This window comes from Mizuhopecten yessoensis, unplaced genomic scaffold, assembly GCF_002113885.1.
Source record: "Mizuhopecten yessoensis strain PY_sf001 unplaced genomic scaffold, ASM211388v2 scaffold4631, whole genome shotgun sequence".
Lineage (NCBI taxonomy): Eukaryota > Metazoa > Mollusca > Bivalvia > Pectinida > Pectinidae > Mizuhopecten > Mizuhopecten yessoensis.
In genome coordinates, this window is record NW_018405643.1 from 874,065 (window position 1) to 896,183 (window position 22,119).

General features: G+C 35.1%; 2 protein-coding genes across 5 annotated transcripts in view; one reads left to right on the forward strand and one right to left on the reverse strand.

Annotated features, from left to right (window-relative positions):
* Window positions 1–3,683: 3,683 nt before the first annotated feature.
* Window positions 3,684–9,711, reverse strand: LOC110449564 (eukaryotic translation initiation factor 3 subunit F-like). The gene is made up of 8 exons (XM_021496512.1): window positions 9,577–9,711; window positions 7,058–7,128; window positions 6,683–6,762; window positions 6,057–6,194; window positions 5,432–5,523; window positions 4,683–4,819; window positions 4,171–4,284; window positions 3,684–3,822 (listed from the first exon to the last, which is right to left on the reverse strand). Exons 1-8 carry the CDS (start codon window positions 9,683–9,685, stop codon window positions 3,739–3,741), a joined length of 825 nt encoding a protein of 274 aa, XP_021352187.1. The 5' UTR covers window positions 9,686–9,711; the 3' UTR covers window positions 3,684–3,738.
* A 171-nt stretch (window positions 9,712–9,882) lies between these two features.
* Window positions 9,883–22,119, forward strand: part of LOC110449531 (nuclear factor related to kappa-B-binding protein-like) — a 30,887-nt gene continuing 18,650 nt past the window's right edge. The window contains exons 1-14 of one of the 4 annotated variants that reach the window (XM_021496462.1): window positions 9,883–10,032; window positions 10,895–11,031; window positions 11,754–11,831; window positions 13,187–13,242; window positions 13,451–13,518; window positions 14,034–14,161; window positions 15,098–15,219; window positions 15,826–15,893; window positions 16,974–17,099; window positions 18,184–18,296; window positions 19,179–19,284; window positions 19,719–19,932; window positions 20,263–20,365; window positions 21,305–21,431. In XM_021496462.1, the coding sequence (XP_021352137.1) occupies window positions 10,915–11,031; window positions 11,754–11,831; window positions 13,187–13,242; window positions 13,451–13,518; window positions 14,034–14,161; window positions 15,098–15,219; window positions 15,826–15,893; window positions 16,974–17,099; window positions 18,184–18,296; window positions 19,179–19,284; window positions 19,719–19,932; window positions 20,263–20,365; window positions 21,305–21,431 (1,426 nt within the window). In that variant the 5' untranslated portion in view covers window positions 9,883–10,032; window positions 10,895–10,914. Of the gene's footprint in view, window positions 10,033–10,086; window positions 10,162–10,894; window positions 11,032–11,753; window positions 11,832–13,186; window positions 13,243–13,450; window positions 13,519–14,033; window positions 14,162–14,832; window positions 14,896–15,097; window positions 15,220–15,825; window positions 15,894–16,973; window positions 17,100–18,183; window positions 18,297–19,178; window positions 19,285–19,718; window positions 19,933–20,262; window positions 20,366–21,304; window positions 21,432–22,119 lie in introns of those variants that run through there. The other 3 variants (XM_021496464.1, XM_021496463.1, XM_021496466.1) reach the window with 3 other exon arrangements.

Here is a 22,119-nt window from a genome sequence, read left to right on the forward strand (position 1 = left end):
AAGGCAATACTGGCCAATACAATGTATACATACCAATTGTTATGATATGAAAACATTAAAATGTTTGAAACGTAAATCAGTCATTGTTCCTTATATTTGTACGATTATTTCTATTTCAGCCGATATGATAACCTTCAGATAACAGAGAAGAGACATTCTGTCCCATTGTTACCCTTCCCTTTGCTAGTTACAATTGAACATCACATTAAAAATATTCCAGGTGGTGAAAGATCAGGGTTGAAATCCAGTAATAATCAGCTTTGGGATCGAACATGGTAATATGATGCCTTACTATCTTGGACGTTGAAACACGCTGTGCATGGATATAATTTCATTTTACACAGTTGACAATTTATCAATGTTCTTGTCAAAGGTCATATATATAATGTACAATTTGATAATCTAGTGGAACTGAACTGGGTCGAAGGCTGGTGACCAGGTAGCTCAGTTTGTTATTATCTAGTGGAACTGAACTGGGTCGAAGGTTGGTGACCAGGTAGCTCAGTTTGTTATTATCTAGTGGAATTGAACTGGGTCGAAGGCTGGTGACCAGGTAGCTCAGTTTGTTATTATCTAGTGGAACTGAACTGGGTCGAAGGCTGGTGACCAGGTAGCTCAGTTTGTTAGTGTTTGTCGAGAATTTGAGTATCTTGTGTTTGAACGCTGGTCTGGCCGTGCTTTTCTCCTTTTTCTGTTACAGAGGTGCCGGTGACCAATCTTTTTTCTCTCCAAATATTAGGGCTTGACAAGGAGATACCTGAACCTGGGTTGTAAATAGTGCTGTTGGGCCATGAGGGACCAGATTTTATCTGGTAGTTTAACGGGTAGAGCATCCATCTTAAGAGTTCGAAGGTCCTGGTTTGAACCGGGTCAAATACATTGTTAAAGGAGGGAAGTAGATGTAGCGAAAATGGACTGGGTTCATAGCGAAGTGACCAGGTAACTCGATAGGTAGAGCATCCATCTAAGAGTTCAGAGGGTCATCTGAGCTTATGCTGTACTGTGGCGTCCATTGGTCATCTTTTTCTTTTGGACGAATTTTCTGAAGAACTGGAAGACCTAGGGTCATGATATTTGGCCAGTAGGTACCTAAGATGGAGTGCTATAAAGTTTTTTTAATTTAAAATGACCTTGACCTACTTTCAAGGTCACGGGTCAAATATGTTTAAAATTTAAAAAATACTACCTGAAGAACCATTTGGATTAATCATGATGTTTGGGTTTGTTATGTAGACCAGCAGTGCGAATTTTTTTCTAAATTACAGTAATGAGGTCAAAAGTAAACTTTAAGTGCTAGTTGGGGGTCACAGGTCAACATGGGTTAAAAGCTTTAACAATATTCTTCTCCAGTTCCATAAGGCCCGGGGTCATATTTGGCCAGTAGGTACCTGGGATGGAGTGCTATAAAGTTTCCTCATTAAAATGACTGAACTTGTTTCAAGGTGACAGGATTCAAATACATGTATGTTAAAAACTTAAAACAACAATATCCTAAGAACCATTTGGACTAGTCATAAAACTTGGGTATATTATGTAGACCAGCTGTGTAAATATTTTTTTTTATTTTTTTACAGTTATGAGGTCAAAGGTCAACTTCAAGTGCTAGCCAGAGTCGAAGTTCAATATGGGTTTAATTTTTTAAAATTCAAATTTCAAATGTCAAACAATATCTTAAGAACCGTTTAAGAGGCGTTAAAATGTCTTGTGTTCTGGTTACCAAATTTGGTCTGAAGCTATCTTTGTCAGTTAAATGTAAAAAAACAAAACCAGGTGAGCAATACAGGCACTCTTGTTCCTATCCTGTTACAGTACATACCTAAAACAGATCACCATAAACATTGCTGCCAATGCCCTATTTATAGTTGGCTTCAGGAACTGACATTATCTTACCATAGTTTTATAAACTAAGAAAAGGCCCATATTTAAAAGTTTCCTAAACATTTTTTAACTGGAGCCCCAATTTATCTTGAAAAAGTTAGAAATTGGCCTGTTGTGATTATCTTCGAGTATCATACGAATTTAAATGCCATCATTAATAAAATACAATGAATACGTGCCAGAACAATTTTGCTCTGAAGGTAATAGGATTGTGTCACCATTTCTCAGTAGAATTTCTTCAAATTTTGTAGTTATATTGCTTTGAAGTAAAGAAAATTTTCTGCCACAAACAAAATATAGGTTGTCAGAATCTTAAATGTAAATTTATGTAAAAAGGAGTGAATTTTGAAAAATAAATGAGAGAAACAATTTTTGGCAAAATAATATCAATAAAAATGATACGGACATAGATTAGTATTGCATTAATGTATATCAATTTAATAAATGCTGAAATTTTGTAAAATTAATTATCTATAAACGATTAAAAATTGACATTTTATTATAAAACCATGTACACATAGTAATTGCATGTTAAGAGTTATCTTTCTTGAAAAACTTCACAGTAGTGAAATAGGTATCCGGTTTCCTGAAGTACAGAAAAATGGACACATTTGACTCATTGATAAAAAACAACTGAATTAATGCCTGGATTGCTTTGAAATACTTTAATATTGAGAGGACACACTGTTCTGTCAATAATAAACATACAATATTCATCAGTTTAATATTAAACATTAGAATATGCGGAAATTGTGATATTGTCTGTCTCCCTACATTGGATTTTCAACTAGGGATGTACTTCCTATTTCCGTTTATCAATACACTCCTATGACCTTAATATGAACCCGTAAAAAAGAAGTCCATTCAAATACAGTAACAAAATGGTAATGTATAGTTAATGTTCCTTTTTAATAATTTAACCAGAAGAGACACAGGATACATTAACTGGTCCTGTATCCATGCAGAGAAATGCTACGGACCAATGGAGTATGGAATTGCAATGAGAATGCCTCGTGTACTATTATTTTTTTAAGCTATTCAGAAGTTCATGCATTGTCTTGTTGTGATTAATTGAATCTTTCCCTACCTTGAGGGTGTGACAGAGAAATCTCCCATCCGAGGGATGATGAGGCCCTGTCGAGGAATAGACAACCAAAAAAATCACCCGGAGGTTGGAGATTTCTCTGTTACTGCCTCAAGGTAGGGGATGATTATTTTTCTCCCATCCTTTTATTTCAGTCGCAACTCCATCGACAGTAGTCTGCCATGTTTGTAAACAAAAACACATGTGGGGTATGCATATCGTCATTCACTTTTGATGACGTCTCAATTAATTGTGACACATTTTAATGACGTCACAATTGTACACATGCTAATCGGCACGAGGCAACTCCCCCTGGGAAGGTGACAAGCTGATCTTTCCCGGCTAAAACGGGAGACACACCTGTGAAGGGTGGGAGAAACATCCATCTATGAAGTTTTGTAAATATGTATCACACCTTTTTCAAGCCCTGCAGCCAAGTATTACATTTACAATACCTTTTTACCTTCACCTTGGGAATGCAGACACATCAATTATTCATGACACATCCATTTGTGATTCATCCATCTATGAATTTTCAGAAAAAAAGCTGCTCCAAAAAAAGACAGATTTGCTATCCTCGGCTTTTATTGGTAGGGAACTTGGAATGGAGCTTACCATTACAGACGTATTTCAAAGTTTACAGATGTGCTTCACAGTTTACAGATGTGTTTCACAGTTTACAGATGTGTTTCACAGTTTACAGATGACAGCAAATCTCATCAATGGAGAAATGTCTTTTATTACATGGTTATGATGATGAGTGACAATAAATAACATTATACTGAAAGTGCGGAGAGTTTTTCGTTCAGAGCCAGCTGTGTTCTGGTTAGGTTAGCAAGGTACACCACCATCAACAGATCCTGTGGACAACAAGAAAGTTGATATTTAGTTCACAAAGATAAGTCATACTTTTAAATCGTGTTTTCACCAGTAATAGGAATTGTTCACAAAAAAGTGAAGGTCAATTAACTCATTCACCCCCGAAATTTCATAATGACCTATTCCTACCTTGGAATTGGAGGAGTTCAAATGTGTCTTCAGGGGTGAGTAAATTAATGAATTCCAACATGATCAAGATCTCTGAACAACAAATTCAGCAATTCAAGTACTTGCAATTTAAACTTCAACACAAAACTAAGGGTGTAAAATCAAAGCGTATTTACAGTTTCAAATCTGATCTATATTGATTGTTAACAACAATTACTTACTTTCATATTTGAATTCAACATCGATTCAAACTCCTCTGGAGCAATCTGGGGAACATTTGTTGTCAGTTCCAATAAATGTCTGCCTATTCTGTTGTCGGCTGGGATTTTGTTGGCCTGTAGCAAATAATCAAATTAATATTAGGCTTTCATGGTTTTATTTTCTTTAGTTGTTAGTTACAGATTTTTTTGGAGAGAGAAAAAAAAGACATCTGCAAAATACTTGCATGTATATTATTGAACAGGGTTCAAAATATATCCTGTCCAATAGCTTGAAGCAAGTCAATTTGGTTACCATGCAAGTGAAATTTTCATCATTCACCCAAGGCACAAGTTGAAAATTTAACAGAATGAAGGATATTTTATTTATCCAAACCTTATACATACGATCAAAACCCCTATTTCCCCCTTAAGTGCCTAGCAAACTCTTCATTTGTACAATATTTATCTTCACTAAACAAGCATTATTCTGCTACAAATTATGGAGAGATTATTTAATGGAATTAAGAGCTCACCAAAACATCCTCTACATATGCCATCACCATAGATAGTTTGTCCTGGAGGGAGATACAAGCATTTTCCACCTGCTGAAGATCGGTCACCATGGCAACACTACGTTTGGGGTTCAACTTCCCCTGCTGAATCAAATCCACTGGAATGAAAACAAGTAAGAAACAAGTCGTTAAATTGTCTGTATGTTTTAATTGACTGTATGTTTTAATTGTCTGTATGTTTTAATTGTCTGTATGTTTTAATTGTCTGTACGTTTTAATTGTCTACGTTTTAATTGTCTACGTTTTAATTGTCTGTATGTTTAAATTGTCTGTATGTTTTAATTGTCTGTACGTTTTAATTGTCTGTATGTTTTAATTGTCTGTATGTTTTAATTGTCTGTACGTTTTAATTGTCTGTACGTTTTAATTGTCTGTATGTTTTAATTGGACTATCATTGCTGGACTGAATGTTCAGTTAGTGTTGAAATCAATAATGAAACATTTCAATCTTTAAAATCCCTAATCACCATTCAGAAAACCCGAGATGTCTTAATCCCTCTTGCTTAACTGTATGGTTTAAACAAGAGGCTCATTGGGCATGTATTGCTCAATCATTTCCTTTTTTATATGTTCATTACATATGTCCTAATATCTATTGCAAGGTTTACATGGTTTGTTAGTCGACTTCCTGTTTCCTCGTGTATACTTGGCCTGTTAGTTGACCCCCCGTTTTCTGGTTTATATTGATCAGATTGGGTTATTTTCCTTACCTCCAACTCTCTCTGGGGTGTAGGTGATGGTCTCCACTTGAACAGCGGTGAACATACAGCCCATTGTTTTGTTGGGCACGCCAATGGGTGTACTGTACATAGGGAGCAAACAGTAAAATCAGCACAAGATAAAACAATAGACAAATTCTGGCATCAGATATGGACAAAAAGCCATATGTCTGCATAAAGGGATACACCTGACCTGATTTCAGTGTGTGACATTCGGCAAACCCATTAGGCACTAGCATACAAAATTAAGTAATTATAGTTGACAGACATATAGAGATATGCCCTAGAAGAACAAAGGGGCATAAATCTGTAATATAGTGCGACAAGAGATCTGATCTCAGCATGCATTATCCCTTTATCCCATAGTGCTTGAATATATAAATATATAATTTTCTATGATATGCTTCAGGCGAAGAGATGCTTGGTAAACAAAGGGACATAACTCTGCATACAAGTCACCACTAATTTTATGTTTTCCAGTCAATGTTTAGTGGACATACTTTCTTATCTTAAATCAAAAGTGTCCCACTAATTCATTTCCCCATCTTACCAGTTGAGCTAGGTATGAAGGGGAATATAAACGAGATTCCATTACCAACACTACTGTTTTTCGTACCTGATGTAAGCCTTGACGTCCATCTTGCTGCCTTTGAGTGTTGTATCCACAGTGAGATGCACAGGACTCTTGGCCTCGCGGGCATAGTATTCGTGGATTAGCACAGAGTGCTCCGACACCTCGGATCCTGTAGAATACCTGTAACAATAATCAGTATACACATAACCAAAACAAAGGTTTTATTTGATCCGACATCAAATCAAATTATGGCTTTGCTTTGATAAATTACCGAGCAAAAGTACTTATTCATTCTTTCAGGGTATATTTATAATGTCTTAATGAAACATATTGGATCATCCATCAAATTTGGCTTGTAAATATGAACAAAACGTCTTATTCACCAACATATTTGTGTTTAGTCTCAAGGTTATGGAGAAGAATCTGTACAGGTTTTGCCACATATAACCTCCGAGTCCTTGAAAATAAGTGAACATCATTTCCTAGAATAGCTTTGATAGCTTTTTTCACCTTGTGACATAGAATATTGATTGACAAGACAATTAAATTTAACAAATATCCTAAATTTCTGTAGAAGAAATCATTAAAATGAAAAAGTGATAATGTATAATGGACACGACGTAAGCTCACAAGCGCTTCGATTCATTCCAGACGAACTAATAACATACCATCCAACGATGACTTCAGCTGCATTGACTTTCTTGTGCAGTTCATACATGTTCCTGGCATATTCCAAATCAGCCGCAACCTAAAGTAGAACCAAATTCAAATAATTCATCACCAAACCATAAATCTAATCATAATTTCTAAATTAAATCATAAATCTGAAGTTGCTTTCATTTTTTTTTAAAAAAAATATATATATTTTTTTTTTTATTGTAAGTAGAATGATAGAAATAGCTTGTTAATTATTATTTCATATTTAAATATTTCCATTTTTACATTTGCCGCAAATGTAATTGGTTATAATCGCTCTTAAAATGAAAATTACAGTATTAAACTGAATGTTTGTTTTAATTCAGATATATTGATATTGCACCAACCTCGTCTTCAGACTCATTATGAGGCACAGCGAAGCAGTTGGTAACCTCTACAGCACCTTTGTCATATACTCCTGTTAAGGAAATTTTAAATGACATATTACACATACTTAACAAATACTCATTGGAGTACTTCAAATTAGTGATAGGCTGAATACCGATTATAATCGAAATTAATCGGTTTGCCCTTTCCAATTCCGATAATCGGTTACAAATTCCATAATCAATATTATCGGTTCATCATTGAAATCAAGGTGTTTAAATGTCTTCCGTGTAAAGTATGCTTTGAAAGTCATATATATATATATATGACTGTTAAAAATGCATAAAAGTTGCTTGATATCCATTCATTATAAAAGAAAGAAAGCTTATGTATAGTGAACAACTCTGTTGTCTATTGATGTAATAGTTAGTGGTCTTACTTTATTTGGGTATTCAAATTCAGTCCCATAAGCCGATTTAATATGCAATCGATCATCGATCGGTTTACTACTTCACATTACAAACCGATTATATTATCGATCATAATTTTAAAACGATTGCCCATCATGATCACTACTTCAAATGTATTTACACATTCCTGTGCCCCGACATTGTCTGGTCAAGAAGTATTTGTCTAATATACACACCTGTTATTCAACCTAATATATATGTCCCCCCCCCCCCCACATACACACACACACAAAAACAGCAGGTATTTGGTGGGGACCAGTCAGCTTGAATATTTCTTGGAAATACTTTGAAAAAACACATAGGTAAATTTAAATTTTCTTCCTAAATTACATTATCTATGTCAACATAACACAAAGGTTTGATACCAAAGTTATATATTATTAGACTATATATATATATATAATACACAATGTACATGCAAACATAAATGACACCTGATTTTAGGTCAAGCACATGCACCAGTTATAACTTTCAACTTTGACAGCATCCCAGGAGTTTAGGAAAACAGAGTTCTATTCCCTCACTCTTTATATCTATCAAACACATACATATATTGTATAGGGTGGGGATCTCAATCGTTTCAAAGTTATGGCTCTGGAATTAAGTCCTTAGGGGTGGGGCAAGACCCCAGAGTCAATTCTTATATCACGATTGTATATGTATCTTGATGCTCAGCAATTGTATATAGTAATAGGGTGGAGGGCTTGGTAAGTAAAAAATCTTTTTGGCCCCATCCTCAGAACTCCTGGGGGTAAGCTCTTCCATTTGTACATTTCTTAATCCTCACCCCCTGAAAATGCTCCGAATGAAATATGGTTGATATTCATCCCTTAGTTCCAGAGAAGAAGTTGTTTAAAGCAATATGACCAAATTACCCCTTTTTGGCCCCGTCTCACAGCCCCTTCATTTGTACAATACGAATCCCCACCAATAAGATGTGCTTCCACTCAAATTTAGTCATATTCCAATCGGTTGTTCAGAAGAAGTAGTTTGAAGAAATTGTTGACGGACGTACACCACAGTATGGCATAAGCTCACCTTGGTCCTCCTGACCAGGTGAGCTAAATATGTTCGTTATTCAGCATACAATGTAATTTATCATTTAACTACCTTGTTCTAACTTTGGCATGCATGAGTTGTCTATCACCCACTCCATACCAGTAATTGCAGCAATCTAGTGTTAATGCTGACATTTATGGTATTTTGGATATATCATTGCAGTCATTTTTATTCTAGTGTAACATCTTGTCAAGATGAGTAGCAAATGTATTTCTAGCCTGAGAAATTGTTTTGAATATTCAAAGAATGCAGTTCTAGGGAAAAGGTGAAATAAGCAACCTTACTACTGTGGAAGATTTTGATTGTACATATAATTATGGTCGCCTTCTAGCTTTGAGCTAGGGGGAATTTCCCTTTAGCTCAGTGGTATACTAGTAAGTATGGGATCGCAGATTTGATACCCGGTGGAAGCACACTATACTCTCTGTTACAAATGGTGTCAGTGGCCCTCCCTATCGTGACAGGGGGTTAGAATTAACCTGGGTTGTGTTATTTGAGGGCGAACACATTTTAAAAGTGGAGAAGTGTGGCAGAATTGTACATAGGATAATGGTCGCCTTCTAGTTTTGAGCTAGAGGGAATTTCCCTTTAGCTCAGTATCAGTGTTAGAGCGTCCGACTAGGAAGTATGAGATAGCGGGTTAGATCATCGGTAGAAGCACACTACTCTCTTTCTGTAACACTACGTTATCGCAGATTATTATTTACAAGTATGTGTCAAACACATTTTTGTTTATGGTTTACGTTTAGAGAAGCCATATTCCATACTGATTTTTTTAATTTTTAGATATGCAATAAATCGAACTAGTTCAACAACTAATAATATTTACTTGGCGTGACAGCCCATCCATGTTTATTTGACTGACATCGGAATAAGAAATTATTCTTTGAAATACAATACACAACTTGACAGTACACAGAATGTAAACAGCTGTCAAACTTTAGTTGTCCGTTATAAATAAAAATACGAAAACGTATGAACACACAATAGTATATAACGTAAGAATATACCTAGTAGTGTACCGATGACCCTTTTTGCGTCTTCATTTCGCCTTTCGTATGAGTCAATAATGCTAAATAACACCACAGGGTGTACCCGGCACACGAGGTTCGCCGCCATTTTCGAAACAAAGGACAGAATGGAATGTAATTGGCCAAAATTTGTCAATATAAATAATAATTTCCTCGAAGAAATATAATATTAATACAGCAATAAATTAATACTCATTTTTTTGTTGGAAAACGTGTAAATTTTAGTAATAATAACTTTATATAATTATTTCTTCCAATGAAATCACTGCATTGTCGATCCAAAAAGAAGGGTATGATGGCTATCTAAACTTCCGGTTTTATTTTGTTATTCAAGGCTGTTCAACATTTTCAATTACTATCATGTGGAAAATGACTTTCTAGCCACAAAACCCTGTTATTTTTCAAATAATTTGATTGCAGTGTTTCAGTGAATGGGTAAGTGAATGTCATGAGCCAAGTATGGAAGTTGTAACTTTGGTTCTTGTTAAAGTTTTACGGATGGATTCAGAGGCAAATTATTTGCACGTTGTGTATTTTCGGAAATGTATGTCTCTCTGGAATGTGGTATGGAATTCATCTATTTAAAAGAAAAAATAGGCAAAACCCTTGTGTGCACTATGTCTTATTATTATATTTTAATTAATTAATGTGTTGCTTACAGATGTACCAAAATATTTTTAATCTGCAACACTAATATCTGCAGTAGTTAGTTATGTACATAATATTTTGGTATTAAATCAATATCATGCTCTTAATATATATATGCAGTTTATAAAACTTTACTCTGATGACAATTTTAAAACAACGTTTCTGTTTTTGAAAATATGGCTCCATGGATAAAATATTTCAGTGTATAATATTTTTTTGTTAAAACACAAGTAAAGAAAACTGGTAAAATATCATAATCTCATCTGGTTTCAAAGCTATTCAAATCGAAATTTGTGTATGTACTAATTATGAGCAATTCACCTGATCTAAGCCTAATTTCAGAAAAAAGATCCAACTTCCCTTTTACATTGTTTTTTTCCCCTTTTGAAATAGAACTTCCCTTATCCCTTTCTTCATCACCACACACTAATTTCTCTGGACTTCAGTGTGTGTCAAATATACATATGAGTTTCCTCGAGGATATTTAATATGAATAAACAAAAAATTATTTACCTTAGTAATTTAAAAAGTGTTTTCAATTGTTTTTTCCACCTTAAAATAATCACACCCTTAGCTACAGCCTGTGACTCAGCAAGACATCATTCTAAATGTTTGAAAGTATCTATTATTTAAAGTATTGTCGTTTCAGAAACATAAGTTGTGCAGCGAATGTCTTCAGACGAGGGAGTACCATGGGGACTCCCAGTATCCAAGCCTGGCACCAAGCTGGAGCGATGTCTGCTAGGCAGACGAGAAATGCTCTTACCAGAGGCAATGATAGAACAGGTTTATATATTTTTTCAATTAGAAAATCTCACTAAAAATAATCACTGATCTCACTATTTTGCACCGGAAAGTTATGGCATGTATGCTCGAGTAACTGAATTTCTAATAGCATTGAAAGAAACTGTTATCCCCTTGCAGTGACTTACAGGAATATAGACTGTTCCCATAGCTAAAAAAGTGCCTTATTTTCCCAAAATGACAAAAAAGTGAAGAATATATTTCCGATTTCAATACAAATAATGCTATATTTTCTCAATTCATGATGGAACAGGCTGTTGTAAAACTTGGGTAAAGAAAAAAAACACTGCCTTGCCAATCTATATAATGAGGCTAATTGCCTATCAGGCTTTGAGACATATTTCAAGGGTGTAGATCTGGATGACATTTCAATAATTCAAGTGTATGTCTTTAGTATTCATATAAGGTAAATGTGGATTGAATCATTAAAATTAATTGCTTAACAGATCAAGCACATTTTTATTTGCATTCTTCCTTTGCCTTTATTCAAAAGATTATCTATAGATACAGTATAAGGATAATATTTTAATGTTTGTACTAAATTCAACTATATGTGGTTTTGCATATTGACTTTGACTTCTTCTAGGTGTGAGTCCAAACACACATATACTGGTATATATGAAGTCATCATTTAAGATGTCATATTTGGAGACAAAGTGCATCAGTATAACCAAGATTATTATTTTGTCTGTTTGTTTTCTCAGTCCCACGTCTTCAATGATGTAGTAAGTAGGGAGACTTGGCAGAACCAGCTGACCAGTGAACAACGGGCACATCTGCTGGTAAGTTTTCATTCCACTCTCTTTCATGTGTTTCTATAGTTCTGATGCATATATATACCTGCAGGTTGACATATTAATTTTGAACTATTTTTCTCTTAAATTTTGTGTAATTATGCCTCAAATAGAACATGCTGTGATCATGAGTTAAGGTACATATAATGGAACCTAGAGCGAGAATCAGTAACTGTTGTTGATGATAAATAACCAAATGTTTCTTTCTAAACCATGTAGCATTAACTCTTCAGTGTATACCCAATTGATTATAAAGGATGTATCTCATATTGATTGTACAGTGTATCTCATATTGATTGTACAGTGTATCTCATATTGATTGTATAGTGTATCTCATATTGATAGTACAGTGTATCTCATATTGATGGTACAGTGTATCTCATATTGATTGTACAGTGCATCTCATATTGATTGTACAGTGTATCAAAAATTGATGGTACAGTGTATCTCAAATTGATTGTACAGTGTTTCTCATATTGATTGTACAGTATCTCAAATTGATTGTACAGTGTATCTCAAATTGATGGTACAGTGTATCTCATATTGATTGTACAGTGTATCTCAAATTGATGGTACAGTGTATCTCATATTGATGGTACAGTTTATCTCATATTGATTGTACAGTGTATCTCAAATTGATGGTACAGTGTATCTCATATTGATTGTATAGTGTATCTCAAATTGATTGTACAGTGTTTCTCATATTGATGTACAGTATCTCAAATTGATTGTACAGTGTTTCTCATATTGATTGGACAGTATCTCAAATTGATTGTACAGTATATCTCAAATTGATTGTACAGTGTATCTCATATTGATTGTATAGTGTATCTCAAATTGATGGTACAATGTATCTCAAATTGATTGTACAGTATATCTCAAATTGATTGTACAGTGTATGTCAAATTGATTGTACAGTGTATCTCACAGTGATTGTTCAGTGTATCTCAAATTGATTGTACAGTTTATCTCATATTGATAGTACAGTGTATCTCAAATTGATTGTACAGTGTATCTCAAATTGATAGTAGCGTATCTCAATTTGATGGTAGCGTATCTCAAATTGATGGTACAGTGCATTCTACATTTGATGGTACAGTGTTTCAATAATCAATTGTTCAGTGCATGAAAGGAGATTCATTGATTATATATATACAAAAATATTTGTTTTACAACATTATAGTATATCTGATGTAATATTGAAAATAAAATACTTTGTATATCTTTGTAAGTGTTACAAAATTCTTTCCACTGTTTAATAAACAATGAATTGTTAATTGTACATAGCTCTTCTGCATCACTTCTCTCCTACAATGTTTTTTCTTTCTTCAATTATTAAACAGACTTTCCTGCCAAGCTTTCCAGAGAATGACAAGAAGGGGAAAGAAGAAACGCTTGAGTGAGATATTCTCTAAACTTATTGTATTGTGAACACTGATATTCCTGGGATGTTTCTTGACTTTCAAGTATATACTTTTAACTAATGTACGAAACAGGAAAAAAGATATACAATGTATTACCTTACTTTCTGAATCAACGTAGTACTTTGTTTCAATTTCCTAACTTGACACATACATTAACAGTTGAAATGTCTTTCTCCTCTTCAGAGATCTTTTTGAGGGCGATAACTTCAAGTTTGGAAATCCATTGAAAGACTTCCATACCAAGCTGAGAGGTAAGTAGTGACGGGTTGCCTGCTTCCTACACATCATACGGTACAAAACGCTTCTCCTTTTTCTTCATGAACGTATATTTGCTGCAATATTTATTTCCTAGAAAACAGTATTCTTCACAGGGTTGTAGGATAATTGGGTGCTCGGAAAACGTAACTGGGTGCAGTTCACAGCAGAGTTTTGTCGGTATACATGCTTGTTGAATGTGATACAATGTATACAATTGACATTGTCTATTTTAAGTGTAAATTGTTATCATACACAATATTCTGTAATAGTGGCAACTATTGTTATGACTTACTTCTAAGTTGGTAACAAAGCATTTACCTGGTAATAAAATCTGAGTCAGCTGAAATGCAAGCATACAATTATTTCAGTTAATTTCCAAAATTTTATTTTGAATTTTTCATGCACCGTTAAAAACAAAAATGAAAAAAGGCTATGTGCCTGTCAAAAATGTCCTGGGGAGATTGCTAGAAACTGCAGAATTATGATTTTATCATGTCATTTATTTCAGATGGATTTTACTCTCCAGACATAGCCAAGTACACCAACTTATGTCGAACGGTCAAATACAGGGAGTATAAACATCGACAGCAAACATACTACTCGAACTTACTCAAGGAAATCCTTCTCTCGAGACAGGCAAGTCAAATTGTATCCCATAATAGTAGTTCCATAGTCTCAGGCATCCGGACAAAACTGTAAGCCGTATATATGACATTGGGCATATCTCTGTGCGGTCCATGCAAAATCTTTGTCTGCTGGGTGTCCCCATGCCCAACATGCTGGGCGTTGCACCAACCACTCATTAACCCTTTCACCCCTATGTAACTTCAATAAACTCAACTATAAAATGATCTGGATGAGTCTATTATGGTTTAAAGTGTTGAAAGGGTTAATATGCTATTTAAAAAGTCAATTTTTCCATTTATCAACCAATGTTGAATTTAACGTCTTATATAGCAAAAGTGACACAGAGTACTCGCGGCAAGTGGTCGGTGGATAAATACATAATTGAAACATTAAGTCATCATAATGTGGCGATGTACACATATTAGGAAATTGTTGAAATAGCTGTGCGCCCCGTGCTAAAATATTTCTGGGGGAGGTCTCGGGTATGGTCCATGCACCATATCTGTTCTACTGCTGATACAACAAACTCCAAATGCATTATCACCTGCCGCTGATCCTCCTCTAAATTTTGATATGCTTTATGTGTTATTGTTAAAGATTCTGACATTAGTAACTATGAACAGTGGGTGGTATATTCTGGAAAAGTTATTTAATTTTGTTTTTGTTTCCATATCCCATTACATCTTGGATTAATACGAGGGGCGATGAAATGTTCACTTGATATTAAACTACTTATTCCTACCGTAGATATTGATCAATATAATAAGTCTGTTTCTGCAGTTATAGATGTTAGGAACTACCGTTACCAATCTTGTTAACTGTAGATATTTAAAATGAATTTAGTTTAGATATATTTAGCATCAAACTAGCTACAAAGGATTATAGAAAATAGATATTTTGTTTCTATGCCAATTAAGTTTTCAATAAAATGGTGTTATTTTACAGAAAGTTTTTGAACAAATGAAGAAGATTCCACCAGACGGCCATGTGACGATGGAATACAGCCCTCCCCCACCACCACTCAGGGAACGCACTATAGAGCACAAAGTCAGGAAAAAATATGTCAGGTACATGTCTGCATGACAGTGGTAATGTATTTTCTTGTTTTGTTACGTTTTCTTGGTAATGCTTTTAATATAGAGCCCATGTTTATCACTTAAATCAGACGGCTAGATATACCTTTTACCATAATGTGTTTGGCATTTGTTCTCTTTTACATTGTCTTGAAACAGAAGCTTAATGTATACCAAAGTTAATACAGTGCATCAGTAGATATTTTTTTATATAAAACTAAGACCTGAAGATTAGTATTAAATAATGTTGTTTTTATTGACATAGCTCATGTTACTGCAAAGAATGAATTTATTTTCACAATTTTGCTCTAAATGGTTTATTTGGTGTAATGCGGTATTTGAATTCACAAAAGAAATTTTATCATATTGTATCAATTTGATATGTCTAAAACCATTATTCAATAGACTCCACACAAAAGTATGTATTTCACTGCACCAAGTATACTTGAACTACTCCGGAACTGATCATATAAGAAAATACAAAAAAAGGCCTGTGTAAGACTTATAAGAAATCCATCTGCAAGGTTTCTGGTAATAGTGGTAGGAGAGGACATTTCTGATTACAGTGTATCATGTGTGTGTTAATGTTGACCATTACAGGCTGATGAATGAGGTGCGGGAGGAGTGCGGTGTGGAGGACACATCGTCAGAGGAAGACGAGCATGATAGTGAGTATTAGGGCAGTAACGAATATCATGGGGACATTGATGTACCACTATACAGTGGGAACTATCAGTAGATATTTGGGCATTAGGGCGACATGAAATTGTAGGATGAAAGTGAGGGTTACAGAGATGGGGATAAGATGATTATAAATGAGCTTGGGGTGCCTGAAGTAGTATGATAAGTGATCATTTAAATTGCATATACAGTAAAACCTCACGTCCTCGGACTTGGTTTACTCGAATACCCCTCATTCGTCGAACAGTTCGTTTGGTCAACCCATGTCGAACCTCGGATTCGTCGAATACCATGTTTTCTCAAATTATTGATCTGGACTCTACGAGTTCAAGTAAATGGGGTTTTACTGTTTGTAATAAATTATATTCCAACTGTTGATATTGGCATCCGGTGTTATGATCTATCAATGTCAGCCTGCATCTGGCAATATCACCCACTTCTAGCTATATAAACCTGCACACTAGTCTATGGGAATTAAAGATGGAGAAAACGCACTGGAACTACTAGTATACAGAAGTATTGGGTAAAATGGCATACCAGTAACAGACAAAGGAAATTAAAAAAACTTTTATCAAGATTTATAAAAGTTGACTTTGACAACACAGGCATGTTCTTCGAAAATATGAAAAACTACATGAGAAAAAACCCGAAGTGATGGGTTTAAAATTGTGATTGACATGGAGTAGTTGGATTAGAGTGAGTATAAAGAAAATTAGTGATAATGTGATGCACACATTTTTTTTGTCAGAACATTTCCATATAGCTAACCCTTTCACCCCTATGTAACTTTAATAACCTCTACCATAAATTGATATGGATGAGTTCATTATGGTCTACAGTGTTGAAAGGGTTAAGACTTAAGAATATCAGTTCTTCAGATTCAGTCTGATAATTGATATCATATAACTCCCATATTAATGATTGACTAATGACGAGAGAATTGAACAAAAAAATTGTCTTGCTATTACTTAACCGTGTGGAACAGTTTTTAAATTACCATGATTTTAGCTAAATGTAAGTATGGTGCATTTGACATGCCGGGGACTGTAGGATTTACTTTGTTCCAGGTCCTGCCCAGAGAGGTAAAAAGCAATTGTTTAAATCCTTGTGTCCCATTCCTTCACCTGAACCTACCATCCCAAGCGTGGTTGCCACCTTTTCTGCCAAGCCTACAGTCAATGGAGATGTAACAGGTAACAAACAATCATATTACATCTCTACATAACACTTCATCTTAAACCTTGTGGCTGTGTATCCACTGACCTGTCCCACTTCTCCTTTAACTCATTCACCCCTGAAATTTCATAATGAACTATTTCAACCTATGAATTGGAAGAGTTCAAATATATCTTCAGGGGTGAATGAGTTAATCAATACTTATTGGTTTGTCCCATTTCTCCATTAATCTTACCCTTCATTCGGGTGCCCATCTGCCTTAATCACAGACTTCATAGGTGTGTGCCCTTCCTCTTTACCTCAGAGAAGTTACTGGTTTGCCCCTACTTCCTTAAATCAGAGTCTCTGTTTTTCTGTCACTTTCAACCTTAATCACTGACCTCCTTGGTGTGTAGCCTTCCTCTTTACCTCAGAGAAGTTACTGGTCTGCCCCTACTTCCTTAAATCAGAGTCTCTGTTTTTCTGTCACTTTCCACCTTAATCACAGTCTTTATTAACTCATTCACCCCTGAAATTTCATAATGAACTATATCCCAACCTTTGGATTGGAAGGGTTCCAATGCGTCTTCAGGGGTGAATGAGTTGCTGTGTTGCCTTCTGACTTAAACCACACACCTTTTCCTCCTGAAATCATAGTTATAGGTCTGCCCTGTCCTCCTTAAATCAAAGTCTTTATTGTTCTGTTACCTTCCTCCTGAAATCATAGACTTATTGTTTTATGATGCTGTTTACAAATATGGAAATGAATTAATTTCATCTGTCCTTTGGACTACTTTGATAGTAGGGTGAAACAGTTCACTGCTCCCTCATAAACTGTTTCCTGGTAGGTACATGCGCAATATATGCATTTTAATTTCACAGATATTTTTTCCCACAAATTTCTAAAGTAAACAAACATACTCAAAATAATGAACTTTTCAATTTTGGCCTCCATACATATTTTTCAATTGATTTACAGTTATTTTCAGTAAACAGATCATAACTAGTACATTGTTTAATTCCCTTCTAAAACATGACAATCTTTTGCAATTTTATGTATGAGCTAGCTTGTTGATTTTTCTCTGTAGAACTGTAGTATCTTTGATGCTGTTTTCGCTTTAGGAGAAGTTACGCCGCAGTCGAAACGGCAACGGCCATTCAGTCCTGTTGAAATATCAGAAGAAGATTATTTACTAATGTTAAAAAATCATAAAAAGAAAAAGCTGGAATCTGAGGTAAGTCAATATTTCAAACTTGTATGGAACAATGCCGCCTCTGGGTAATAAGTCTTCACTTAAGACCACAGTTATTTTCAACGAAGCTTCCTTATGGAATACGTATAGCTGTTTTGAGTTAAAAGGATAAATTCACAAACTTTCCGTTGAATTTCTGTGCTGTCTTACATACACCTGACTTGCCTTGTACATACACAGACTTTATTCTGACTATATAGGAATGTTTTACATTTCCTCGGCTGTCGGCTCTGTTATATAAATAAAGGCTGGTTGATATTAAAGGTAATAACATGATTTATGATTATTTTTGCAAGTCTTTGCTGATAACATCACAGCTCTGTAATTGTTAAGGAAAAGTACATATTATATTAGGACTCAACATAGTACTTATGTGCCGATATGAGAACATGACTTCATCACATGAGTGCTTTGTCGGAGGTCAAGGTCACTATTGATATAAATTTCAAACTTCAACTTCACCAGGTTTATTGGCATGCCTTCAAGCTCTTTGTCATTATACCATAAACACCGTTTCCTTTGTTCACTCTAAGACTGTGATATTCATGCTAAGTGTTAATATTGTCAGCATTCTGTTCAGCGTTGTAATTTTAAGCAAGCTCTCAGGCTGGTACATACACATTGTAAGTGGTCAATCTTATGTAAGATTTGTAGGGGAATTGACAAGACATAGAAATCATAAATCAACCAAACCAATTTTACACATTCTCAATTAAATGATAAACATTGAACTCTTAATTATGCTGGTTAAAGTGATTAAATGCGATGTTTCAATATTGAAATCTGTTATTATGAATTAAACAAGGCAAGATAATGTTATTGAGAACATTGATGATACAAACTTAACAATTAATTCTATTAAAGGATCTTAACTTACAGGAGTACCCAGAACTGAATACACAGAACATCACTATGCAAGACATTATGGCACGGTGTCAGGCCAGCAGGAAAACACCCAAGACACAACCCAGTATGTTATTTACAAGAATCAACTGAAATAAAACATTAAACAGTGAAATTTTTGGGAAACAATTTTCATAAATCTACCCATGCATGAAAAAACCATAACAAGACAAGTTAAAAAAGAGAACCCAAAGATTTGGTGAAAAAAAAAGAAAATTCATTATCTCATTTATAGAATTAATTGAATTATCCAATTTTATGGATGCTGCACATAATATTGTACAAAATCTTTTAGAACAACATGCTATATACTACCTTTAACCCTTTCACCACTGTATACCATAATAGACTCAACCCGATCAATGCATGGAAGAGTTTACTTAAGTTACATAGGGGTGAAAGGATTAAGTGATTTCATGGTATTTCTGAAAGTGTTGTCATGGCCATTTGATTTCTATTTCAATGTCCTGTAACTATTAAGTACATCTATTTCTTTTCAAGCTCCTGAAAATTCATCGTTATCATTAGCCAAGAAGAAAAAGATCAGATTAAAAGAGAAATCAGACAGAAAGCTGAAGAAAGTTTTGAAGATGAAACAGGAAAATGTGAAAATAAAGACAGAGCCGGGATATAATGAGGACGGGTCAGCCTTGGGGATGAATGATAGCTTTCTCAAGGGCGAGGATGAGGGGGTCCCAGACTTCCCTCTTCCAGAGTAAGTGTTTTAGTTAATCATTTCATAGAGCTTTAAACTTTAGGTGATTGCTAATGATTGGTAGATTACATATCAAATATACAGTGGCAGATGTTAAAAAAATGACCTGGATTATTATTTTTCATTTTTTTTTTACAAAATCGCCGGACAATTCATACACAATTTACACCTTTTTGTGCATACGCTTCACTGGTCATTTGTCTGATGAAGGTGACAGTGTACACATACTGTGCTAGTCATCAAAATGTCACATAGAAACTCTTATTGGTTGTGTAAAAAGAACTTTTCATGACCATTTATTAACCTGCACACAATTATTTGCCTAACCAGAACGTGTCCTCCCCGGCTTTCCTTCGGTCAGCACAACAACTTCTTTAGTCTCATCAAGGATCTACTCAACGAGTTCCAGGACGGCAAGTTTACCACTGCCAATGTAAGTCATTTTCGTTTTCCTGGTACTTCTTTCCAAATATCTGCACAGGTGTTGTACAATTTCAGATTTGTTGTATTTGCCTTTCGGCAGATTTTGAAAAATTCACCTGCACAGGTGTTGTACAATTTCAAATTTGTTGTATTTGCCTTTTGGCAGATTTTGAAAAAATCACCTGCACAGGTGTTGTACAATTTCAGATTTGTTGTATTTGCCTTTTGTCAGATTTTGAAAAGTTCTACTAGCCCAACATATATCTCAATAGTAAATATTACAATTTTCAATGCACCGTAATTACATAAAATCTACCAGTCTAGGAATTGTGCACCCCTGTTGATCAGAAACTAATGCTTCTTCATGTAAGCGATACTATTATGATGCCCCTTATGGTCCTAAACAGATGTTATTTTAGGTCACTATTATTGTCCTGAACAGAATATTATTTTCAAGTCATCAGAAATCCCTGCCTCCTACACACAAGCACGCATACACAACACACATGGAGGCATGTCCTTAAATGACCTTAGCTGTTAATAGAACATTAAACAAAATAAAACCAAACCAAACCAATCTGAAATACAATAGGGCAATAATGGCCTCTTTTAGTTGAGCAACACATTCAGATTTTGACCACCAAAATTACACTATTTTTAACATTATACATTTGACTTATTTGTGAGAACACATACCTTGGGTATATTCAAAACTGGTAACATTCTGAAACTTTTTATGATCTTTTAACTGTATAGTTCCTGACATAGAGTCCTATCATCAAAAAAGGAAACATTCTAAAATATTTCTGCATAAGGAAGCCCCCTTGGTTTATGCTACTGGCCTATAGTTGTCTTTGTTTGAATGGCTCACTACATGTCATTGATAAATAGGTTAGATTAGACATTGCTATGTAAGGAGAGTGTGTCTAATGTTGTTTTGTTGTTACAGCTGGAGGAGAAAGTCCGAGAATGGCAGGAGGCTCCGACAAGTTCCCTCAACAACTGGTTTAATCAACAGACAAACTGGGTGGACATTGTCATGTCTGCACTCAAGTTCTTGGCAGGGGACCTCATAGGTAAGTGGGAATTACCTAGGCTACATTCGCGTATCTTGTTGAACCTGTAAAGAAAACGACAGGCACAGATCTGAACCGAGGCTGACCTCAGGAAAATTTGTCACATGTAGATTGAGGGGTCCAGACATCCCTGACCAAAACTAAAATGCTGACTATTGCTAGTTTGCGTTATTTATTTCTAAACAATGTCAAGTCACATGTAGTTTTTAGGTCACCTGAGCTTTAGCTCAAGTGACCTATTGCTATCCGTTTTCGTCCGTCGTCGTCCGTCGTCCGTCGTCCGTCGTCCGTTAACATTTTACATTTCAAACTTAAAGTCAAGTTCTGCTGGGCCGATTGAACTGAAAGTTGGTAGGAATGATCGCCTCATGGTCCTGACAAAGTGTTGTTATTTTTCGGGTCGATCAGAAATCCAATATGGCCGCCACGGCCGCCATTTTGAAAACCTATTTCAAACTTAAAGTCAAGTTCTGCTGGACCGATTGAACTGAAAGTTGGTAGGAATGATCGCCTCATGGTCCTGACAAAGTGTTGTTATTTTTCGGGTCGATCAGAAATCCAATATGGCCGCCACGGCCGCCATTTTGAAAACCTATTTCAAACTTAAAGTCAAGTTCTGCTGGACCGATTGAACTGAAAGTTGGTAGGAATGATCGCCTCATGGTCCTGACAAAGTGTTGTTATTTTT